The following is a 22,737-nucleotide window of genomic DNA, read 5'->3' on the forward strand; positions in this document are numbered from 1 at the left end:
GTAACAAATGATTGAACGTTACCTATCAGCGTACAGCACCCCATAAGGAGGAGCTTTCATAATGAAGTAGGTAGGACTTAACTCGTGCCCTACAGCACTTCATACCCACAAGCGTATTTATATATCTGTAGGCAGAGATTAACAACACACAATTCATAGTACTTTATTGTTTATAAAACGCTTTCCCTTATATCACCTCACTGTGCTGTAAAGACAGTGTAGTGTAGTAGAAGGAGCCTGGGTTGGGGATACACAGCCCCGGATTTGCGTCCCAGCTCAGCAACCCACTGGCTTTAAGATCTCATGTGCACAGCGTAACCTCTAAGCTCAATATCTTTATCAACTCATTCCTAAAGTGAGGATGGTTATACCAAATCAGTAGCGTTGTGACCAGGATTAAATGGCATACAGTTGGCACTAAAAAAAAATAGTGACTATCATTATCATCATTAACATCATCTAAGGTAGGTGCTATCTATTTTATAGGTAAGGAAATGGAGACGTAGAGGATGACATAGATTGTCTGATGTCCCACAGCTCGTGATGAGTGTGGCTGAGATTCTGACCAGTTCAGAAGGGGTGGAGGGGTGGCGAAGGTAGAGAGAACTTTTCAACATACAAACCTGAGACGGGGAATGAGGACTGGGCCTGAGAGGAAAGGAAAGTTGGAATCCCTTCCTGTTCACCACTGTGATAAGAGAATAAGAATTTTAGATGGTAGTCTAAAACAAGCACTTCCTAGCCCTTCCATCAGCAGGAGGGGAGAAAGACTTTATTAAAAGATGGGGAATGGCCTAGCCATGGAGAGGAGAGCTTCTCTCTTTCCCAAGCAGGCCATGGAGTGGTTTCCTGCTCAGATTTCCAGAACCAGGTCGGTTTCCCCATCCTGCTATCACACCCACCTCCTCCCCGTGTACTGGACACATCCCACTAATAATAATGCTGAGTCAATACCAACTGACAGTGTGGGGTTTTCCTCGACATGAAAGCCACTGAGTCCACCCTGACATACGCTGAGGTCATCAGGCTGACCCTGAGCAACATGAAGAAGCGGAGGGACGACCTCCACCAGCTGAACCAGTTTCACTGGAGTGAGTGGAATCATTTCAATGCGTACCTGGAGGAGCTGCACAACAACTTCCTCAGGTATTTAAGGGGCCTTCAGGGGAAGAGGCGTGGTTTCAGCATTTGTCTATGACAACACATCACACTAATTTGTAACTGGGGTCCAGCCCTGTAATGACCTGTGAAGCGCATTCAGCTCTCTTGTGGTCAGAATGTAAACCCCACGATAACAGAGGCCGGATATTTTCGTAAAGTTATTTTTTTCCTAACTACAAAAACATTTATGCTCAATGAAAACAAACAAAGAACCTGGAGAAGCACCTACAGGTACACATTGCCAACATTTTTCTATAAATTCTTCCAATCTTTTTTCCTGGACACATACATCTGGATCTCTAAACAAAAGTAGTAATCGTGCTGTCAGACGGTTTTTAGACTTCCCCCCCATTAGCAGCATATTATGAACATTTTCCTGTGCCTTCTCCCTCTTCAATATTTTTATTATATTTAGAAAATTTTCAGACCTTTCAGAAAAGTTTAAAGGACAGTGCCATGGACACCATTATGCCCCCACTGCGTTTACCAATTATTCACACTTTGCCACATTTTTCCTTCTCTCTCTAATAATTAGGTCAAATAAAAATTTCCCCAATCGTGCCCAAAGTGCCATTTTTGGTTTTACTTGCTGCTCCAGGATCCATTCAAGGATCCAATACCTGGAGGTGTTGTATTTCGACGTTCTCTCTTTGGTGTCTTTTAGTCTATGATAGTGCCCTGGCCCCCAGCTTTGTTATTATTATTATAATTATTTTTTATGACATGGACTTTCTTGAAAAGCTCAAGCCACGTTCTGGATTTTTCTGATTATTTCTTCGGGGTATCATTTAACTTGTTCCAATTGATCTCATATTTCCCTATAAGATGGACATTGGATCTGTACTAGAGGACTGATTAGATTCAGGTTAAGTCTTTTTGCCAAGAATACTTCACAGAGACCTTGTAAATTCCTGTTACACCTCATTAGGAGAAACTTAATGTCGGGTTGCCCCGCTGCTTATTTAAGGTGTCTCTGCCAGAGCTCTCCATTGTAAGCCTACATTTTTGCCTTTCTAATTAGTCAGCAATGAATGGTGTGATTCTTTGAGACTGTGAATATGCTATCCCAACAACATTCATCCAGTGGTTTTAACATCCATCCATGGTCTTTGCCTGAATCCGTTGTTACCTTTGGGGCCGCAAAATAGTGATTTTCTACGTCTACTATTCCTCCTGCTTTTATTAGCTGGCTTTTTTTTTTTTTTTTTTTTTGGTGAAAAGGAGCTCACCTTCTTTTTATACTCTTTGTCTCACATGTCTTCTCTTCCTGCCCCCATAACTCTTTCATGTGGCCACCGTGAAAGAGAAGCTTGAGAAGTATCTGAGAAAGGAGAAGGAGATTTGCATGACTGGATTAGACCAGAACTGGTCACTTTGTTATCCAAAACAAAACTGGATTCAGTTTGCAGGGGAGAAAGGGGGAAATTGCTATTGGCTAGACAGCCATCTATATCTGCCATAATATGAGAGAAAGAAAAATACGAACTCATAGATAAATACTTTGTTATGCAAAGTGATACAATGAAGTTATTTCTAAAATGTGCTGGGACACAAACAACACATACACACACACTTGTTAAGCACCAGCACAGAAATGCAGTTCAGCCTAAACTTTCATCAAAAGATGATTGGTTAAATAAACTATCAAACGTCCGTACTCTGCAGCCAAAAAAATGGTGATGTTGATCTATTTCTATTTTACAAGGAAAGATGGTCGCAACATATTAATGGCCCCCAAATCACGTTATAAAATGGTGTGTATAAACAGGCACAGTTGTTTATCCTTATTTTACAGATGTGGAAGCTGAGGTCAAAGGACAGAACCTTAGAGGGCAACTGCGTATGTGGGAGAGGATAGAGTATGGGGCAGAGGGAGAAGGAATGACCAGAAGGAAGGAGGAGAGCTTATATATAAAGGCAGACCAACAGAGAATGAAGCTGAGAGAAGAAGGGGAAGTAGTAATTAGCAGTGTGAGTGCCAGACACAGAAACTTGGGGCTGAGACAGGTTTGGTGCTTTGGTAGAGAGAGCAGTCAGACACTAGAACATGGGACATTAAGGGGAAGGTATGAGTCCCCATGTGGGGGTGGGAGGGGGGAATAACTAGGAGGCAGAGGAACAAAATTCTGAATCAAAAGGCAAGACTGGATGGTAACAGGGCTATTTAAAAATAAGGTGGAAGACTCAAGCCTATATGAAGAGGGAGAGATTGGAGGTGCAGGTGAGGGAGGAGAAGGTCACGGTGGGTTAAGGGAGAGCACACAGGAATTGCTGTTTAGGGTTCTTTGCTTCTGCCTCTGTTACTGTAGTTCATTATGCTGTTTGTTCTGTAGTTCATTGTCCCAGCAAATATTTGCAGCACCTTCTATGCACCAGGCATTTTATTTTGTTTACAAGACATTGTTTTGTAATGTCTGTCTCTTCCAATAGTTGTAACAGTTCTTGAGGGTGGGACCCATGAATGGCAGAGGCTACAGCCAGAATATAGGCTTTTTCACTTACTAGCTCTATGATATTTGATCTGTCACATAGGTCATTTAGCTTCAGTTTCTTTGTTGATTTAATGAAGATAGTATTTCCTACTTTGTAGGGTTGTATTGAGCAAATAAAATAAGGCATGTAAAGCCTTTTCATAACCAAGCCCACAGTAAATGATTGTATAAATTAGAATTAGATTTGGCTTCAAGTGACAGAAGAGCACAAAATAGTGGCTAAAACAAGATACAAATCTATTTCTCTCATTTAAAAGGAGTCCAGTAGATATGGCACTTCACAGTGTCAGGGGTCCAAGCTCCTTTTATCTTATTGCTCCATAATCCTCAGCCTCATGTTCCAATATGGCTGCTCAAGCTCCAGCCATCAGGTCCACATTCCAGCCAGTAGGAAGGAAGATGGACTTCCTCCTGGAAGTCACAAATATACCTTCCATTTTCATTCCATTTGCCAGAACTTAGCCCCATAGCCACACCCAGCTGTGGCATTAACAAGGCAAAAATAGTTTAGGGTTAACATTAAATTCATATAGAATATTCAAGATTAAGCTTACAGAGGGAATTCCCTAGTGGTCCGGTGGTTAGGACTCCGCTTTCACTGCCAAGGGCCCAGGTTCAATTCCTGGTTGGGGAACTAAGATCCCTCAAGCCACATGGCGTGGCCGGAAAAAAAAAACAACACAAAACAAATTAAGCCTACAGAATATTTATTTGAGAAATATATAAGGAAATCCTTTTTTAATAATGACATCCTTATCAGGTGAATTATAGTAAAGATTTTTTAAGTCAGGAGAAACTTTGTAATTATGTGTTAGCAATTACATTGCCAAATACATCCACTTTTTGTTAGATAAGAAACTCAGCATGGCTTCTATTAATGAAGTGATTCTTCAAGTTTTGTCTCCAGAAAAAACTGGTGGCCTTAAAATACATCCATGTTGTTAGACATCAGGGCGGGGCTACCCTTGGGAAAGTAGGGTATGACTGAGCAGGGGTATGAGGGGGCTTCTAGGGGGCTGGCAACGTTCTGTTTCTTGATCTGGGAGCTGGTTACATGGATGTGCTCAGCACATGAAATCCCCTTGAGGTGCACATTTGGAGTTTGTGCACGCTTTGGTATGTATGTTATACTTCAAGAAACTTTCAAAAAATGGTGACCATCTGCATCCACCAATTTAAAGGACACACAGAGCTCAGAGGACCTTGTCAAGCACTCCAGGGATGCAATTGACAAATCCAGAATGGGAAATTCTGTAGGACAAATAACCTGGTTTCTTCAGTACATAAAAAGCAAGGAAAATAAAAGAGGGAGGAGGTGCTGTTATTGTTTAGAAGATACTGGAGAGATATATTAATCAAAACATTGTTTGGATCCTGACTTAAATCAACTGCTTGAGATAATTATCTCAATTATGAAATAACTGGGGAAATTTGAACACTGACTTGGTTTTAGATGATATTAAGAAATTCCTTTTATTGGTATATTCCCTTTTTTAAAGACATTATAATAGTTTTGTAGTTATGTTTTGAGAATCATGTCTTAAAGAGGTACATAATGAAGTGTTTATGGATGAAATGACATGGTGTCTGGGATGTGCCTTAAAATAACCCTTGGGATGGGAGGCAAAGGAAGTAACAGATGAATCAAGACTGACTTCAGATTGATAACTAATAAAGCAAGGTAATGGGTAAATGATGTTAATTATACAATTTTCTTTACTTTTATAAATGTTCAAATTTTTGAACACTATCTTTTTCTTTTTTTAATGGTGGCCGTAACAAGATCAAAAGGTGACAAATGCCCCTGTGGAATAGTATTGATACTTGTAGGGGGGCTAGGACTCTTTTGGGACCGGGAGCACTGCCATTGACCTTGGACAGACCAAAGCTGTAGGAACAGCTCTGTTTCACCCTCAGTATGATTTAGGTCCATCATTTAGCCCATGTGAGGCTTGAATACCTCATCTACAAAACAGGGACACTACTCACAGAGTAGTTGTGTAGGTTAAAGGAGATGTCGAGCTTAGTGCCTGGCTCACAGGAAGTGCTCAGAAAATGACGGCTATTAGAGGTAATATGTGTGACCCCCACACCATGAAGAGTTCAGGGGCCAAAACAGCACTGGGCCTTGGAGTTGGAAAGTTTGCCACTGGGGAGGCCTAGCGAGCGGTCTCCCTTAGAAAAGGCGATCCAGCAGCTGTTTTGCTGGGGTCTCTGCTCTAGGTGGAGGAAGAGCCTAGCTGGCACATGCAGATGGAGCTGTACAATGAAGGAGCGGGGTCAGTTGCTGCTGCAGAACTTAGTTTCCTTGTGAGTCCAGAGCCCTGATCCTTAAACTTGTATGGGGGCAAAGCACCCGCAATTCAAAATGCCCTTTGCAGAGTTTTATGAAACGTTTCAACATATGATTCTCTCATACAAGCTAAAGATGCTTCCACTAGTGGAAAATAGGAGCCTAAGACATGTATAGACTTCAACAAATCAAGAGATGACAATATAGAAAATATTATCAAGGAATTACGACCAAGTTTTCCTGTTAGAAAATGTCATCACAGCAAGGACAAATGCAGGTCGCTGCTTGTTCTTTGTCTCTCCACTGCAAGCAGACGCAGGCTTCAAAAGGTTAAGAAAAAGTTGTGGCAGAAGATGCCAAAAATGAGAATTTTGTGTCAACACAATTTTTTCCTTTGACTTGGGGAAAGACCCTCACTGTTGGAATAACCACTGGTTTAGGCCAAGTTCAACACTGGTTTCTTAACACCAGTCTTTCTACATCTATTCTGCAGCAGCAGAGAAGTATATGACAGCATCTTAATTCACTTGAATGTATATTTATTGTTTTTTGGCTGCCTTGAATGTCCATAACCTGCTTCTTCATCGAGTGGAGGTCCACTCACATTTCACAGATCAGCTGGTATATTTTCCAGCTCAGCATTTCCGTTGAGTACCCCAAACGTATCTGAACGTGCTCCACTGAAAACCTTCTCCTATAATAACAGCAGCAGCAGCAGCAACATTAATTGAGCACTTCCTATGTACCAGGCACTGTGCTAATCGCTTGACCTATGGTAACTGAATTAATCCTCACCACTACCATAGGTTCTATTACATTACCATGTTGAGATGAGTACACTGGCAAGGAGAGGTTAAGTAACTTGCCCAAGAACACACAGCAAATGGCAGAGCCCCAAATTGAATTCAGCCTGCCCTCAAGCTCATGCTTCAGCTTTCTCTCAGGTCGTTGGTTTTCCTCACCTGTCTTCCTAATTTGAGTATGATCCATTGAGTCAGGGACCACATCTTATTCCCCTGTGTCCCCCAGGGCTATATGACTCCCAGCACATAGCAGGGGCTCAGTGACTGAGTTGCTGCGGCGCAGTCAGCTTTCTGCTTCAGTCAGTTGCTCCTGACAGATGTAATGAATGAATTGGTAAATATTTGCCTCTCTTTTCATGTGAAAATAGAGTGAAACGATAACGCTGACTCTTTAGTCTTTTTCCATGTGTCTTTGTGATTTTCCCCACAGGGAGATGAAGAATATTGATCAAAGAGCAAAAGACAAAAAACAGGCGAACCACATGTTCATCCAGCCTTCAACCTTCATTGAGGACTCCCCTGAAAAGAAATCTAGAAGAAGCCATCAGAGGGAGATTGCGTTTCTTTTGAGGTTTGTTTGAACGAAGACCATGGGAAAAGTAGAAATGTGAACACTTTAGGGATTCTTAATACGTGGAAAAGTATACATAAAAGTCCACTCGCTTTTATGTGTTAGTCACTCAACTCTCACTTTATTTTTATTATTATTAATGGTAGTAGTAAGAGCTACCAATGACTTTGTACTTCCTCTATGCCAAGCATTTGTACTTTACAAAGTGTATTATGAGTCAGAGCTCATACGTTGCAAGTGCCAGGAACCCAGCTCAAACCAGCTTGAGTGGAAGGAACATCTCTGTGGCTTCAGTAACTGGGAAGAGGCCACATTCAGGCTGGCTGCAGCCACGATGGACTTAAGGGCTCAATGATATTTTCAGATTCTCTCCCTTTCTTTCTTGACCCTCTTTGCCTCTGTGTGCTGGCTTGCTTTTCAAGCTGCCCCTGCCCTCAAAGAAAGAAAGAGGGCCAAGAACAGCCCCAACCCTATGTCCTTCTAAGTGCATGACCTAAAAGGAAGAGAGACACCCTCTCCCAGCCTCCATAAACCAAGCCTCAATAAAAGTCTCTGATGGTGTTGCCAAAAGCTCAGCCTCTGTACACTGGTGCCAAACTGAATCTCTGAGACAGTGTTGGGTAAAGTAGAAAATAAGAGATTTATTGCTTTGTCAGGCAAAGGAGGACACAGAGGGCTCCTGCCCTCGAAACTGTGTGTCCCAACCCGGGAGGATTTGATGAGGAGTTTTATAGCAGTAGTTCAAGGGCAGGGTTGCTGACAAGATTAGGGTGTGTGCAGGGCCTGCACTCCCTTAATCTCATCTCAGGTCTCCTAATCTTGATGAGCTTCTCTGGTCCCTTTAGTCTTGCCTCAGCTGGTTTCTTGTCTGCTCTTCTGACCTTTGGAACTCAGGGAAAGTCATGGAGGCTGGAGTCTTGCCTACAAGAAAGAGGGGACAAAAAGGCTTTTGTGTCCAGGAGTCCCACAGGGCCCTTCTCGGTTTCAATGGCTCTGCTTGGTTCATGGTTCCACACATCCCTTCTGAACCAACACTGTGTTCAGGAAGAAGCAGTGCTATTACTAGCCAGACCTGACCGTCCCTGCAGCCTGAGAGAACAAGGCAAAGTCAGTGACATGGGGTAGAATTGGTGAGATGCCATCAGACAAAAACAACATGCGCAGTTTATTTGTATCTCAACAAAACCCCATTAGATAGCATAACACCCATTTTACTGAATAGAAAACTGAAGCACAGAGAAGCCAAGTAAACATTGACTGAAGACCTACTATGCCAGGCACTAAGGATACAAAGAAATAAGTTAAAGTTCTTGCCCTCAAGGGCTCATAGTATAGAAGAAGGAAAAAGATATGGAAATAGATAACATGCAACAAATTGCATAGGTCCTGAGAGAGGACTTCAAAAGAGAACAGAGTAGGGAGCAGTCAGTTCTTTATATTTGCTAGTCAAGGGGGGAGGGGAAGAATGGGCTGGAACTCTAGGCAGAGAGATGTTCAAGCCAATTTGCAGAGCTAAAAGTTACCAGACTGCAATTGGGTCTGGCTGATTAGAGAGTGAGGGAGAGTTGAGGCAATGAGGGGCATCAGAGGGTCTCACATGCCACCTTCTAGATTCTACCATCCTGTAGTGCATAGGCATCCAAGAGTCTACAGAAATTATAATTTTCAATTCTGGAATTTACATCCATTATTCTAAATAACATGCTTACATATGCATTTCTTGATTTCCTTTTAGACGTTATCTGTTGATAAGGTTTTCCAGATTGTTAAAAGCTATCAAAAACCAAGCAGCATCATTTTCCATATTCTCAAATGTACCATATATATTCTATGTATATCATATTAATATATTCTGTTAGGTAACGTGATCATAACCAGGACAGATGCAGTTAGCTGCTTGTCCTTTTTCTCTCCATTGCAAGCAGATGTAGACTCCTAAGGTTAAGAAAAGGTTGTGGCAGAAGATCCTGAAAGTGAGAATATATTCTGATAATTTCTTCTTCATTTTTTTAATCTTGGAGTTCTCCTTCTCAGGCCCTCATCCTCCTCCAGTCTGGACTGGTGTGCTCAAGGTCTGCTCTCAGTTATCATTTTGGGGCTTCTTTTCACCATTATCCTAGGGCTTCCCTTAGTCAACTTCACTTTGTTGGAGTCTCCCAGGTCACATGTCTTTCTCTTTCTTGTTTACTCATTTTGCTGGAGCACATCTTCTAGTAACTCTCAAGGGAAAGGTACGTAGAAAGTTTTTTTAGTCTTTACATGTCCAAAATGACTTTGCTCTTGATTAATATTTGACAAATGTTTTGCTGGGAATAAAATTCTAAGTTCAAAGTCAATATTCCACAGGAATTTGAAAACATTTTTTTTCCTACTTTCTAGTTTGGCTGTTGAAAAATTTGATGCCGTTCTGATTCCTATGGTCTTGTATGTCACCTCCACCCTCCCCACCCCCAACCCCCATGGGAATTTTTAAGATATTGTCTTTCTCCCTATTATTCTGATGTTTCACAATCATGTGCCTTGGTATGACTCTTTTTCTTAATATGTTTCATTGGGATTGGGAAGCCTTCTCAAACTGGAGAGTAGTGTCCTTCAATTCTGAGAATTTTTCTTTTATTATTTCTTTGGTAATTTTCTTCCCTTTATTTTCTTAGCTCTGTTTTTCTGGAGCTGTTATACTCAGTTGTTATACCTCCTGGACTGATTCTCTAATTTTCTTATTTTTATTCTCCTCTTGGCATCTGTGTGAATTTCTGTCCTACTTTCGAGAGGAGTCTCTACATTTTATCCTCCAATGACTTCTTTTAATTTTTAGAATTCTACTGTAGTATTAATTTCCTAGAGTGAGGTCTTATATTTTGGTTGTTCCTTTCTCATAGCATTCTATACTTTTTCATGGGTGCAATATTTTCATCTATTACTGAGAACATTAATCTTATTTTTAAAGTTTCTGACCCCCATATTATTTCTGTGGGTTCCTTTTCTTGGGTACCTTTACATTTTTTGACTGTTTTCTTGTTTTGAACTCTCACCTTTGAACTCTCATCATTTATTTGGCTGTGCTGGTTCTTAGTTGCGGCACGTGGGAATCTTTTTTTTTTTTTTTTAGTTGCGGCATGCGGGATCTTTAATTGTGGCACGAGAACTCTTAGTTTTAGGTTCACTCTTAGTTGCAGCATGTGGGATCTAGTTCCCTGACCAGGGATGGAACCTCGGCCCCCTGCACTGGGAGCGCAGTCTTAGCCATTGGACTACCAGGGAAGTCCCCTGGGCTGTCTTTAGATTTAGGGGTGAAGCTCTAAAAAGCTGACAGTGGAAGTTGGTATCAGTGGTCATGGCTTCTCAGTTGGTTGGCTCTCTTTTTTTTCATGATCAGGAAGCAAGCCAGCTTTCTCATTTGAGAGACTCTCCAATATCAGCCATTCAGTTTCTTAGGAGAAGAATCCTCCAATCATTTGCCTGTGGGACATATGCCTGGCTAATGGCATTCTGGAAACAGAGGAAAGGAAAGGGGGGTAAAGATCCTGCATTTGGTAGAGCCAACTTCCGCTTAACTATTTTTATTTTCTACTAATCTACTATGCCCAAGACTGTAGCCTCTTTAATTTCCCCAGAAAGAAAAACAAAAGCACAAGAAAAACTTCCAATTTTCATTTGACTCTCAGAACAATTCTTTGATGTAATATATAAATTAGGATTTTATTTAGTCATATATAACAGAAAAATTAGAAATAACAATGGCCCAAAGGTTGATTCTCACATATAAAAGAAGTCTGAAGGTAGATGATATAGCCTGATACGGTGTGTCACGGGCTTCAGGGAGCCAGGCTCCACCATCCTAGCCCTTGGTATCCTTCCTCTGGGACTTCCGTGTTCCACCAAGACGGCTGCTGGAGTTCCAGGCAACCTGTCTGTTTTCCAGACCAGATACTATAAGAAGGAAGGGAAGAAGGGGGCTAATGTCATTCTCAATCTCTGTCTCTTGGTCCCTCTCTCTCTCTTTCTTTAAATGTATTTTTAGAGGAGTTTTAGGTTCACAGGAAAATTAAGAGTAAGGTACAGATGTTTCCCATGCACTCTTGCCCCACCACGTTGCAGAGCCACCCCCATTATGGACTTTCCCCACCAGAGTGGTATATTTGTTACAACTGATGAACCCACAGTGACACATCATAATCACTCAAAGTCCATAATTTATGTTAGAGTTCACCCTTGGTGTTATACATCCTATGAGTTAAGACAAATGTATAATGACATGTATCTATCATTATAGTTTCATACAGAGTATTTTCACTGCCCTAAAAATCCTCTGTGCTACTCTTATTCATCCCTCCCTTCATCAAAACCCTGACAACCACTGATCTGTTTATTGTCTCCATAGTTTTGCCTTTTCCAGAATATCATATAGATGGAATCATACAGAATACAGCCTTTTCAGATTGGCTTCTTTCACTTGGTAATATGCATTTTAGGTTCCTCCATGTCCTTTCATAGCTTGGTAGCCCATTTCTTTTTAGGACTAAATAATATTACATTATCTGGAGGTACCATAGTTTATCTGTTCACCTACCGAAGGATGTCTTGGTTGCTTCCAAGTTTTGGCGAGTATGAATAAAGCTGCTATAAATATTCATGTGCAGGGTTTTGTGTGGATGTAAGTTTTCAACTCTTTGGGTAGATACTAACGAGTGTGATTGCTGGACCCTTTGGTAAGAGTGTGTTTAGTTTTGTAAGAAACTATCAAACTGTCTTCTAAAGTGGATGTACCATTTTGCATTCCCACCAGCAATGAATGAGAGTTCCTCTTGCTCCACATTTAGTGTTGTCAGTGTTCTGGACTTTGGCCATAATAGGTGTGTAGTGGTATCTCACTGTTGTTTTAATTTGCATTTCCATGATGACGTGATGTGGAGCATGTTTTCATACGCTTATTTGCAGTCTGTATATCTTCTTTGGTGAGGTATCTGTTAAGATCTTTGGGGACTTCTCATTGTGGTGGCTTCTCTTGTTGCGGAGCACGGGCTATAGGCGCTCAGGCTTCAGTAGTCACAGCACGCAGGCTTCAGTAGTTCCGGCACGTGGGCTCAGTAGTTGTGGTGCGTGGGCTCAGTAGTTGTGACTCTTGGGCTCCAGAGCGCAGCCTCAGCAGTTGTGGCTCACAAGCTTAGTTGCTCCGCAGCATGTGGGATCTTCCCAGACCAGGGATTGAACCCGTGTCCCCTGCATTGGCAGGTGGATTCTTAACCACTGCACTACCAGGGAGGTCCCTTTGGCCCATTTTTAAATCAAGTTTTTTATTTTCTTATCACTGAGTTTTAAGAGTTATTTGTATATTTTGGAAAACGATCTTTTATCAAGTGTGTCTTTTGCAAATATTTCCTTCCGGTTCATGGCTTGTCTTCTCATTCTCTTCACATTATCTTTTGCAGACCAGAAGTTTTTAATTTTAATAAGGTCCAGTTTATCAATTCTTTCTTTCATGCATCAAGCCTTTGATGTTATATCTAAAAGGTCATCACCAACCCCAAGGTCATTTAGATTTTCTCCTATGTTACCTTCTAGGAGTTTTATAGTTTTGCTTTTTTTTTTTTTTTTTTGAGTTTTGCTCAAAATGTGTATGCTCCATTTTTGAGTTAATTTTTATGAAAGATGTAAGGTCTCTGTCTAGATTCTTTTTTTTTTTTTGCACGTGTATGTCCAGTTGTTTTAGCACCTTTTGTTGAGAAGACTGTCTTTGCTCCATTGTATTGCCTTTGCCCCTTTGTCAAAGATCAGTTGATTATGCTTATATGGGTCTCTTTTTGGGCTCCCTATTCTGTTCCATTGATCTCTTTGTCTGTCCTTTCACTGATATCGCACTGTTTTAATTACTGTAGCTTTATAGTAATTCTTAAAGTCAGATAGTGTCAGTTCACCAGTGTTGTTTTTCCCCTGCAATATTGTGTTGTCTATGCTAGGTCTTTTACCTATCCATATAAACTTTACAAATCAGTTTGTCGATATCCACAAAATAACTTGATGGGATTTTGATTAGGGCTGCATTGAATCTACAGATCGAGTTGGGAAGAACTGACATCTTAACAATATTGTCTTTCTATCCATGAACTTGGAATATCTCTCCACTTATTTAGTTCTTATTGATTTCTTTCATCAGAGCTTTAGTAATTCTCCTCATACAGATCTTATACATATTTTGTTAGATTTATACCTAAGTGTTTCATTTTTGGGGTATTAATGTAAATGGTATTGTATTTTTAATTTCAAATTCCACTTGCTCATTGCTGATATATATCAATAGGAAAGAGACTGACTTTTTTAATTTTTATTTTATTTTTATTTTTTGGGGTGCCGCACCGCACAGCTTTGGGATCTTAGTTCCCCGACCAGGGATTGAACCCAGGCCTTCGACAGTGAAAGCACGGACTGCCAGGGAATTCCCACGATTGACTTTTTTTTTTTTTTTGCAGTACGCGGGCCTCTCACTGTTGTGGCCTCTCCCGTTGCGGAGCACAGGCTCCGGAGGCACAGGCTCAGCGGCCATGGCTCACGGGCCCAGCCACTATGCGGCATGTGGGATCTTCCCGGACCGGGGCACGAACCCGTGTCCCCCACATCGGCAGGCGGACTCTCAACCACTGCGCCACCAGGGAAGCCCACGACTGACTTTTTTATATTAACTTTGTATCCTGCAAGTATGCCATAATCACTTACTAGTTCCAGGAAGTTTTTCGTCAATTCTTTTGGATTTTCTACATAGATGATCATGTCGTCTGTGAACAAAGACAGTTTTATTTCTTCCTTCTCAATCTGTATACGTTTTACTGTATTGTATTGTATTTTTGCATTAGCTAGAACTTCCAGTACAGTGTTGAAAATCAGTGGTGAGAGGGGCATGATTGCCTTGTTCCTGATCTTAGTGGGAAAGCTTCAAGTTTCTCACCATTAAGTATGATGTTAGCTGCATATTTTTGTAGATATTCTTTACCAAGTTGCAATAGTTCCCCCTATTCCTAGTTTGCTGAGTTTTTATCATGAATGGGTATTGGATTTTTATAGTGCTTTTTCTGCATCTATTGATATGATCATGTGATTTTTCTTCTTTAGCCTGTTGATGTGTCAGATTATATTAATTGATTTTTAAATGCTGAACTGGCCTTGCATACGTGGGACAAATTTCACTTGGTCACAGTGTATAATTTTTTTTTTTTTTTTTTTGCGGTACGCGGGCCTCTCACTGTTGTGGCCTCTCCCGTTGCGGAGCACAGGCTCCGGACGCGCAGGCTCAGCGGCCATGGCTCACGGGCCCAGCCGCTCCGCGGCATGTGGGATCTTCCTGGACCGGGGCATGAAACCCGTGTCCCCTGCATCGGCAGGCGGACTCTCAACCACTGCGCCACCAGGGAAGCCCTAGAATTATTTTTATACATTGTTGGATTGACTGGCTTATATTTTGTTGAGGATGTTTGCATCTATGTTCATGAGAGATATTGGTCTATAGTTTTCTTTTCCTGTAACATCTTTGTCTGGTTTTGGTATTAGGGTAATTCTTGACTGGTAGAATGAGTTAAGAAGTATTCCCTCTGCTTCTATCCTCTGAAAGAGATTGTAGATAGGTATAATTTCTTCCTTAAATGTTTGATAGAATTCACCAGGGAATCCATCTGAGCCTGCTACTTTCTGTTTCTGAAGGTTATTAATTTTTTATTCAATTTATTTAATATATATATAGTTCTATTCATATGGTCTATATCTTCTTGTGTGACTATTGGCATATTGTGTCTTTCAAGGAATTAGTCCAGGAATTCCCTGGCAGTCCAGTGATTAGGACTCAGTGCTTTCAGTGCCAGGGCCCGTGTTCAATCCCTGGACGGGGAACTAAGATCCTGCAAACCACACAGTGAGGCTGGAAAAAAAAAGGAACTGGTCCATTTCATGGACCAGTTGTTTATAGTACTGCTTTATTATCTTTTTAATGTTCATGATTCTGATATTAGTAATTTGTGTCCTCTTTCTTGTTTTCTTAATTAGCCAGGCTAGAGGCTTATCAGTTTTATTGATATTTTCAAAGAACCAGATTTTGGTTTTGATGATTTTCTCTACTGATTTCCTGTTTTCAAGTTCATTGACTTCTGCTCTAATTTTTATTATTTCTTTTCTTTTGCTTACTTTGAATTTAATTTGTTCTTTTTCTGGTTTCCTAAGGTGGGAACTTTAGATGATTGATTTCAGATCTTTCTTCTTTTCTAATATATGCATATAATGCTATAATTTTCCCTCTAAGCACTGCTTTCAGCACACTCAGCAACCACATTCTCTTTCAAGGAGCATTTCCAGAATCCCACAAGTTTTGATAAGTTGTATTCTCATTTTCATTTAGTTCAAAATATTTTTAAATTTCTCTTGAAATTTCTTCTTTGACCTATGTGTTATTTAGTAGTATGCTATTTAATCTCCAAGTATTTGGGGATTTTCCAGCTCTATCTCTGTTACTGATTTTCTAGTTTGATTCCATTTTGGTCTGAGAGCAGGCATAATGTGATTTCTCTTATTTTAAATCTGTTAAGGTATATTTTTTGGCCCAGAATTTGGTCTGTCTTGGGGAATGTTACATGTGAGCTTGTGGAGAATGTGTATTCTGCTGTTTTGGGGTGATGTAGTCTACAGATGTCAATTACATCCATTTGATTGTTGGTATTGTTGAGTTCAACTATGTCATTGCTGACTTTCTGCCTGCTGGATCTGTCCATTTCTGATTAGAGGGATGTTGAGGTCTCTAACAATGATAGTGGAGTCATCTATTTGTCCTTGTTATTCAATTACTTTTTGCCTTATGTAGTTTGATGCTCTTTTGTTAGGATCATACACGTTAAGAATTGTTATGTCTTTTTGGAGAACTGACCCCTTTATCGTTATATAATGCCCTTCCTTATCCCTGATAACTTTTCTTGCTTTCGAGGCTGCTCTGTCTGAAATTAGCATAGCTACTCTTGCTTTCTTTTGATCAGTGTTATCACAGTATATTTTTCTGCATTCATTTACTTTTAATCTATAACCACATTCTCTTTTAAGGAGCACTTCCAGAAGTCCCAAACAACATTTCCACTTATGTCTCATTGCTAGAATGTGACTACATGGCTACAGCAATTTCTTTCTTTTTAATAAAATATTGTTTTAAAAACATTTAAAATGTTCTTTTATTAAAATAATAATTATTAATATTTATAATTATGATATAATTGTAAATATTATAATTAATATTTATAATATTAATGAGGTACAATTTCCCGTAAGATTTGCCCACTTTAAGGGTACAAAATTCAATGACTTTTAGTAAATTTACAGAGATTTGCAACAATTACTACAATCTAGCTTTAGAATTTTTTATCACCCCAGAAAGTTCCCTCATGCCCATGTGTAGTCAATTCCTCTTACCCTCTCCCTTTTTAATAACCTGCCTGGAAATACCATATAACAGTACCAGTTTATTTCAAGGGCCAGATATTAGTCACATGGTGATGTTAGTTTCAAAGGAGGCTGGGAAATGTGTGACGGGTTTTTTTTTAAATCTGGCTCCATTGCTAAAGTAAAAGGGGAGAGTGGATGATGGGTTGTTAACTAACCATCTGTATCACAGATAGATGGTGTTATACTCTCCATTTCAGAGATGAAGAAACCAAAGCTTAATGAGTTAAGAAATTTAGCCAAGGAAAACTTTCAGTCTTAAACCTTCTAGTCGAAATTTTCCTTCAAACCAGAAAAAGACCACATTTTTTTTATACTAGGAGTTTAGCTTGAGGCCCACCTGTTTGAGCCATGGAATACTATAAGTTCAATGGTCACTCATTAGCAGTCTTTCTGATATCCATATTAGATTCTCAGAAATACAAAAAGCCAACTATTTTAATTCACCAATATTATTGTCATTCCCTCAGACTTGACTATCCTTCAACTACTTCTTTTTTTTAATTGAAGTATAGTTGATTTACAATGTTGTGTTAATTTTTGTTGTACAGCAAAGTGATTCAGTTATACATAAATATACATTCTTTTTTATATTCTTTTCCATTATGGTTTATCTTGGGATATTGAATGTAATTCCCTGTCCTATACAGTAGGACCTTGTTGTTTACCCATTTTATATAATAGTTTGCATTTGCTAACCCTAAACTCCCAGTCTGTCCCTCCCCTACCCTTTCGACTACTTCTTAATCTAGCTAACCCTTCACTAACCCTTAAAACCCAGTTCAGGCATCACCTCCAGGAAGTCTTCCCTGACTTGCCTTCTCAGGGTATTGTCTTGTGCTTTCCTGATCACATGCCACAGAACATAGCCTACTCTAGTTATAAATTTGCTTGTCCATCTCCCTAGATTGAGGTTTGTCCTTAAGGTCAGGAATACTGCCCTAGATGACCTTTTTTTCCCAGGGCCTAGTGCAGGGCCTGGCACCCAACAGGTCCTCAGTCAATACTTAGAAGATGAATGAGGGAGTCGTTGCAGTGTGTTCAGCACTCTGAACACACTGAACACACTCTGAACTGAATAACTCTTCAGTTATTTGCTATTGCCAATGTTACTGACTGTTTTGTAAACTTTTTGTTTCAATACCTATCAAGATTCTACTGAAACCTTTGAAGAAATCGCACTGAATTTTTGAGCCAATTTTTGTTGATGTCTTTTTTGTTTCCCCCACAGGAAGGAAAAAGAGGAGAGGGAAAGCGAATGGAAACAGAAGTTGAACTACTCTTCCTTCTCACCATCAAGCCCTGATGAATTCCATTCCCTGGAACTGGGAAGTCCCTACAAAATCTCTGATATTTCTGCTACCAGGTAGAACAACAACAGGAGAAAAAGAAAATTGTGGCCAAACGCTGAGAAATAGAAATAACTATTCCCAGGATAGGGGAAGGATTCCACTATAGTTTTTCCTAGGCTGAGTGAAAAGCAGGAGTGGGGAGATTTTTGCTTAGGTCACTACTTTTAGTCGTGCTAACAATATTAAATTATAATATAATAATCATGGCTACCATTAACTAACTGTTCACTCTGTACCAAGCACTAAGGTAAACACTATACAAACATGACCTCATTTTAACCTTCATAACAGTCCTATGAGGTAGAGATTATCCAGTGCATTTTATACAGCAACAAGCCCAGATTTGGAGAGGTTTCAAAAGTTCCCTGCAGCAGACCCTGGGTAAATAACAGTAGACACAGTCCCTATTCTCAAGGGGCTCACAGTCTGATAGAGAGAAGGCAGATATATCAACAAATAAATACCATAAGTTCCAGAAGTGCTGTTAGACAAAGGAGACAAAGAATGCAATGGCCTGGGAGCCATGCAGACACATTTTATAGAAGTGGTGTCCCTTGACCTGAGTCTGGAAAAGATAAGGTGTTTGTAAGGCAGGAGGAGGTGGATGAGGCAAGGGGTTGGCATTCTCAGTAGATGGAGCAGCAGAGGCAAAGGCTCAGAGGCAGGAAGTAATGTGGCAGGAGGTCAAGAAAGTGTGTGAGGGGCTCCAGGAGAGGTGAGCCTGGAGAAGATTCCTGGACAAATCATGAAGGGATTTTATTTTCTAAGTCGTGGGGAGCCACGAAGGATATTAAACAGGGAACCACGTGGCCATATTTGGATTTTTAAAGTCCTGATGGCTGATGGTGGTCTCCATGAAGGGAGTATGTGTGTACTTTGAGGGATTTGCAAAGTCTCCGGCAAACATTTACCTCTATGTGAAACCCTGACTATACCACTTGATCAGTAGTCCACAAGCTTTCTTGATCTTGTATCTTTCTTGGTAAAACATTTATGAGAACTCAGCCCCTAATAATATATTAATTATTCAGTAATAATATATATAGTTCTATGCTAATATAATATGTATACTATAATACATACAGAAAATAGAAATTAAAAAGAATGAGATAAAAATATATAAATAGAAGTTCCAGTATCTTCTCCTATAATGGATCCATTGTGGATCCATCTATGGGTGGGGATGACTCCTCTGGATGAACCCCAGGTAACAATTAACCGGGTAAGGGAGTTACCTTTTAGTTTCCCCCACAGGAGAAGATGAAGCAGTAGAAGGAGCTTTGACTCTAAAAAGATCTGGGGTTTGCCCTGCCCCCTCTGTGACTGCCCTGCCCCCTCTGTGACTTTCAGTTAAGTTACCTAAATTCTCCAGGCCTGTTTCCTTGGCCATAATAAATGTGGAAGTTTGTTAATGTGTAAACAAGCTAACCCATATAAAGAGTCTGGCATAGAACTTGTCAATAATTAATAGGCAATATATTATTTTCATAAGCTTCTTACATTCCTTAATCCAGGAAGCCTTCGAGCATGCTTGAGAGCACTGGTCTGGCCCAGCCCAGAAAGACTCCCTGGTCTTCTAAGCCCTGGACCAGCTGGGTTCTCATCTCTTAGGGCAGTCCTTACCCTGTGCTTACCCATCATGGGGGACTGAAATGTCGAAGTTCCAGAAAATATACAAGTTCTTATTCATAGGGAAGAGCCTCCAAAGTCTAAAAGTTTCACATTCAGATGGGGCACAGCCTGTGTCCGAAAATGTCCCCCTAGACACCTCTTTCAGAGATCATTAAGGACTGGTGACCCCAGACCTTTAGGAGCCTGAGGAGGAGCAGACCTGCTCTTCCTGTTACAAACACTGGAAGGGAAATTGAAGGGAAGATTTCCCTGGCGCTGTGATAGGCATATTCCATCGGTTATCTTACTAAAGTCTCAGAACAGTCCTGTGAGGTAAATTTTATTTTTCTTGTTTTTTTTTTTTAATATTTATATTTGGCTGCGTGGGGCCTTAGTTGCGGCACACGGGATCTTTCATTGTGGCGCATGGGCTCTCTAGTTGTGCAGGTGGGCTCCAGAGCACGTGGGCTCTGTAGTTGTGGTGCAGGGGGTCAGTAGTTGTGGCACGTGGGCTTAGTCGCCCCGTGGTATGTGGGATCCTAGTTCCCCGACCAGGGGTTGAACCCGCGTTCCCTGCATTGGAAGGCAGATTCTTAACCAAAAATAGGAAAGTCCCCCTATTTTTCTTGTTTTTCAAAGGAGGCAACTAAGACTCACTTGAGTTAAGGCCCCATGGGTCTCTTTCAAAAATCCATATCTCATCAGGCTACTCCTTTGCTTAAAACCTGCAGTTTCTTCTCAACCCCTAAGGATCCTAGGGATAAAATCCAAACTCTTAGACTCGAGGCCTTCATGAGGTGGCCCTGCCCACCTCCCCTCTCTCCTCTGTCTTCACCCACCACTCCCAACCACCTTTCAAGCCACATTGAGCCCCTGCAGCTGCATTAAGAGGCCAAGTTCTTCCAGCCCCCAGGCCATGCTTGGCACAAGCTTCTTCCTCTGCAGGAAAATTTCCCCTCCTACCCCTGGCCTCCTTCCCCAGCCAGCTCCTCCTGCTTCTTCAAAGTCAGTGCAAATAATGACTCCTCCAGGAAGCTTTCCCTGACACACGCACAGAAGATCAGGGTTCAGCACTTCTCCTGAAAGCTCTCAGACCTTCCATACCATGAAAACTTGCTGAGCCCAAAGCAGTGCAAGGAACTACATTGGAACATTCTGGACTGGGAGGTTTGGGGCAGACCCATTTTTGAGAAAGCATCCAGCAGTTGTTTCACATCGTTTCTGCGCTAGAATAGAGGATGAAGCCAGCTTCAAGTGCACATGCGCTGAAGGGTAAAGGATCAGATGCTGACATACTCGGCATTTTCCTGAGTTCAGAGCCTTGATTTTCCCATCTGTCGGGGACAGGACAACTAGAAGTCATGGTGCTCTTTGCAGAAACCTATAAAAATATTACCAAATTATTTTGGTAATAAAGGACTATTGACTAAGATAAAATATGAATCTTTAGATAGCTGCCAAGTTATCTTAAAATAACATAACATATAATATGTTAAGAAATCACAACTAACTTTCCTCTTAATTATAACTTTTACTTACTCATTTGTTTTTATCACCTTGAGTACGCAACGTAGTTGTGTTTGCCAGGTCCTTATTCTCTCCTAAGCATGATACGTGTATTATTTAATTCTCACAGCACTTCTGTGAGATATGGGATGTTGTTATCCTCATTTTACAACTGAGGAAACTGAGGCTTAGGGAGGTTCGTGACTGGCTCAGGTGCTCACATTTGGTAAGCAGTGGAGCCAGGATTTGAAACCAGTAGTCAGACTCCAGGGCCTCGGCTACAGCCTAACAAGGCTTAAGAGGTGAACTTGGGACTTCCCTGGTGGTCCAGTGCGTAAGACTCCGCGCCCCCAGTGCAGGGGGCTGGGGTTTGATCCCTGGTCGGGGCACTAGATCCCACATGCATGCCACAACTAAGGGTTTGCATGCTGCAACTAATAAGTTTGCATGCCGCAAGTATTAAGTTCGCATGCCACAACTAAGACCCGGCGCAGCCAAAATAAATAAATAATAAATAAATAAAGATTAAAAAAGAGGTAAACTTAATATAAAGAAAGTTTTATCAATTCATTTTTTCCTTTGATTAGAGAAACAGTCACTGATATTGGAGTATAGCAGCATGGTTTGCACCCCATTGGTTTAGGCTATGGAATCTCCAGGTTAAGAGGGGCTTTTAATACTATTGTTTTTGACATCCATTTTAGAATTTAGAATGGAAGAGGAAACAACCAATTCAGTTCATTTTAACAAGTATTCACTGCTCTTTCCTCTTCCTTGAACATACTTTGGCCACTTTTTCATCTGGCTAGATCCTATCTGACCCTTAAAGCCCACTCAGATGTTGTCACTTCCAGGAAATCTCCCCAGACTGCCCTAGTGACTGCCTATTTTGTACTCCACCAAATATGTCCTACTGTAGTCATGGAGTTGTCTGTCTCCCTCTCTGTACTGTAAGTCTCCCAAGGGCCTTTTATCATTAAGCACTGAGTCTCCTGCACCTGTTCCTGTGGCTGGCACATAGTAGGGATTCAGCAAATTCTTTTTTTTTTGGCCATGTCATGCAGCTTGCGGGATCTTAGTTCCCCGACCAGGCATCGAACCTGGGCCCCTGGCAGTGAGAGTGCAGAGTCCTAAGCACCGGACCACCGGGGAATTCCCGGGATTCAGCAAATTCTTGATGAGGGGATTAATGATTAGCTAATGTGTGTTTAGCATTCTGCTCCAGTTAATTGCTTATAGAAAAAAACAACTTATTACATTTTAGAACTTTGTCTGTCTATACTCAAAGTTAGGAATAAAGCCTCTTAAAAATCACACTTTTTAAATTTTTGTTTTTATTTTAATTAAAGTAATACATATTCATCCTTTAAGAATCAAATAGAGAGGCAACTCTGGGGCCAGACCACCTGGGGCCAGACCACCTGGCTAATTCTAGCTCCACGACCTACTAGCTGTGTAAGCTTGATCAATCATTTAACTTCTCTGC

General features: G+C 40.8%; 1 protein-coding gene across 1 annotated transcript in view; it reads left to right on the forward strand.

Moving 5' to 3' along the window:
• FAM227A (family with sequence similarity 227 member A) overlaps positions 1 to 22,737 on the forward strand; it is an 89,386-nt gene that overhangs the window by 65,634 nt on the left and 1,015 nt on the right. The window contains exons 16-18 of the mRNA XM_079936542.1: positions 965 to 1,146; positions 7,180 to 7,320; positions 18,014 to 18,148. Coding sequence (XP_079792668.1) covers positions 965 to 1,146; positions 7,180 to 7,320; positions 18,014 to 18,148 — 458 coding nt within the window. The remainder of the gene's footprint in view (positions 1 to 964; positions 1,147 to 7,179; positions 7,321 to 18,013; positions 18,149 to 22,737) is intronic.

This window comes from Stenella coeruleoalba, assembly GCF_951394435.1.
Source record: "Stenella coeruleoalba genome assembly, chromosome: 11".
In the NCBI taxonomy this organism is placed as follows: domain Eukaryota; kingdom Metazoa; phylum Chordata; class Mammalia; order Artiodactyla; family Delphinidae; genus Stenella; species Stenella coeruleoalba.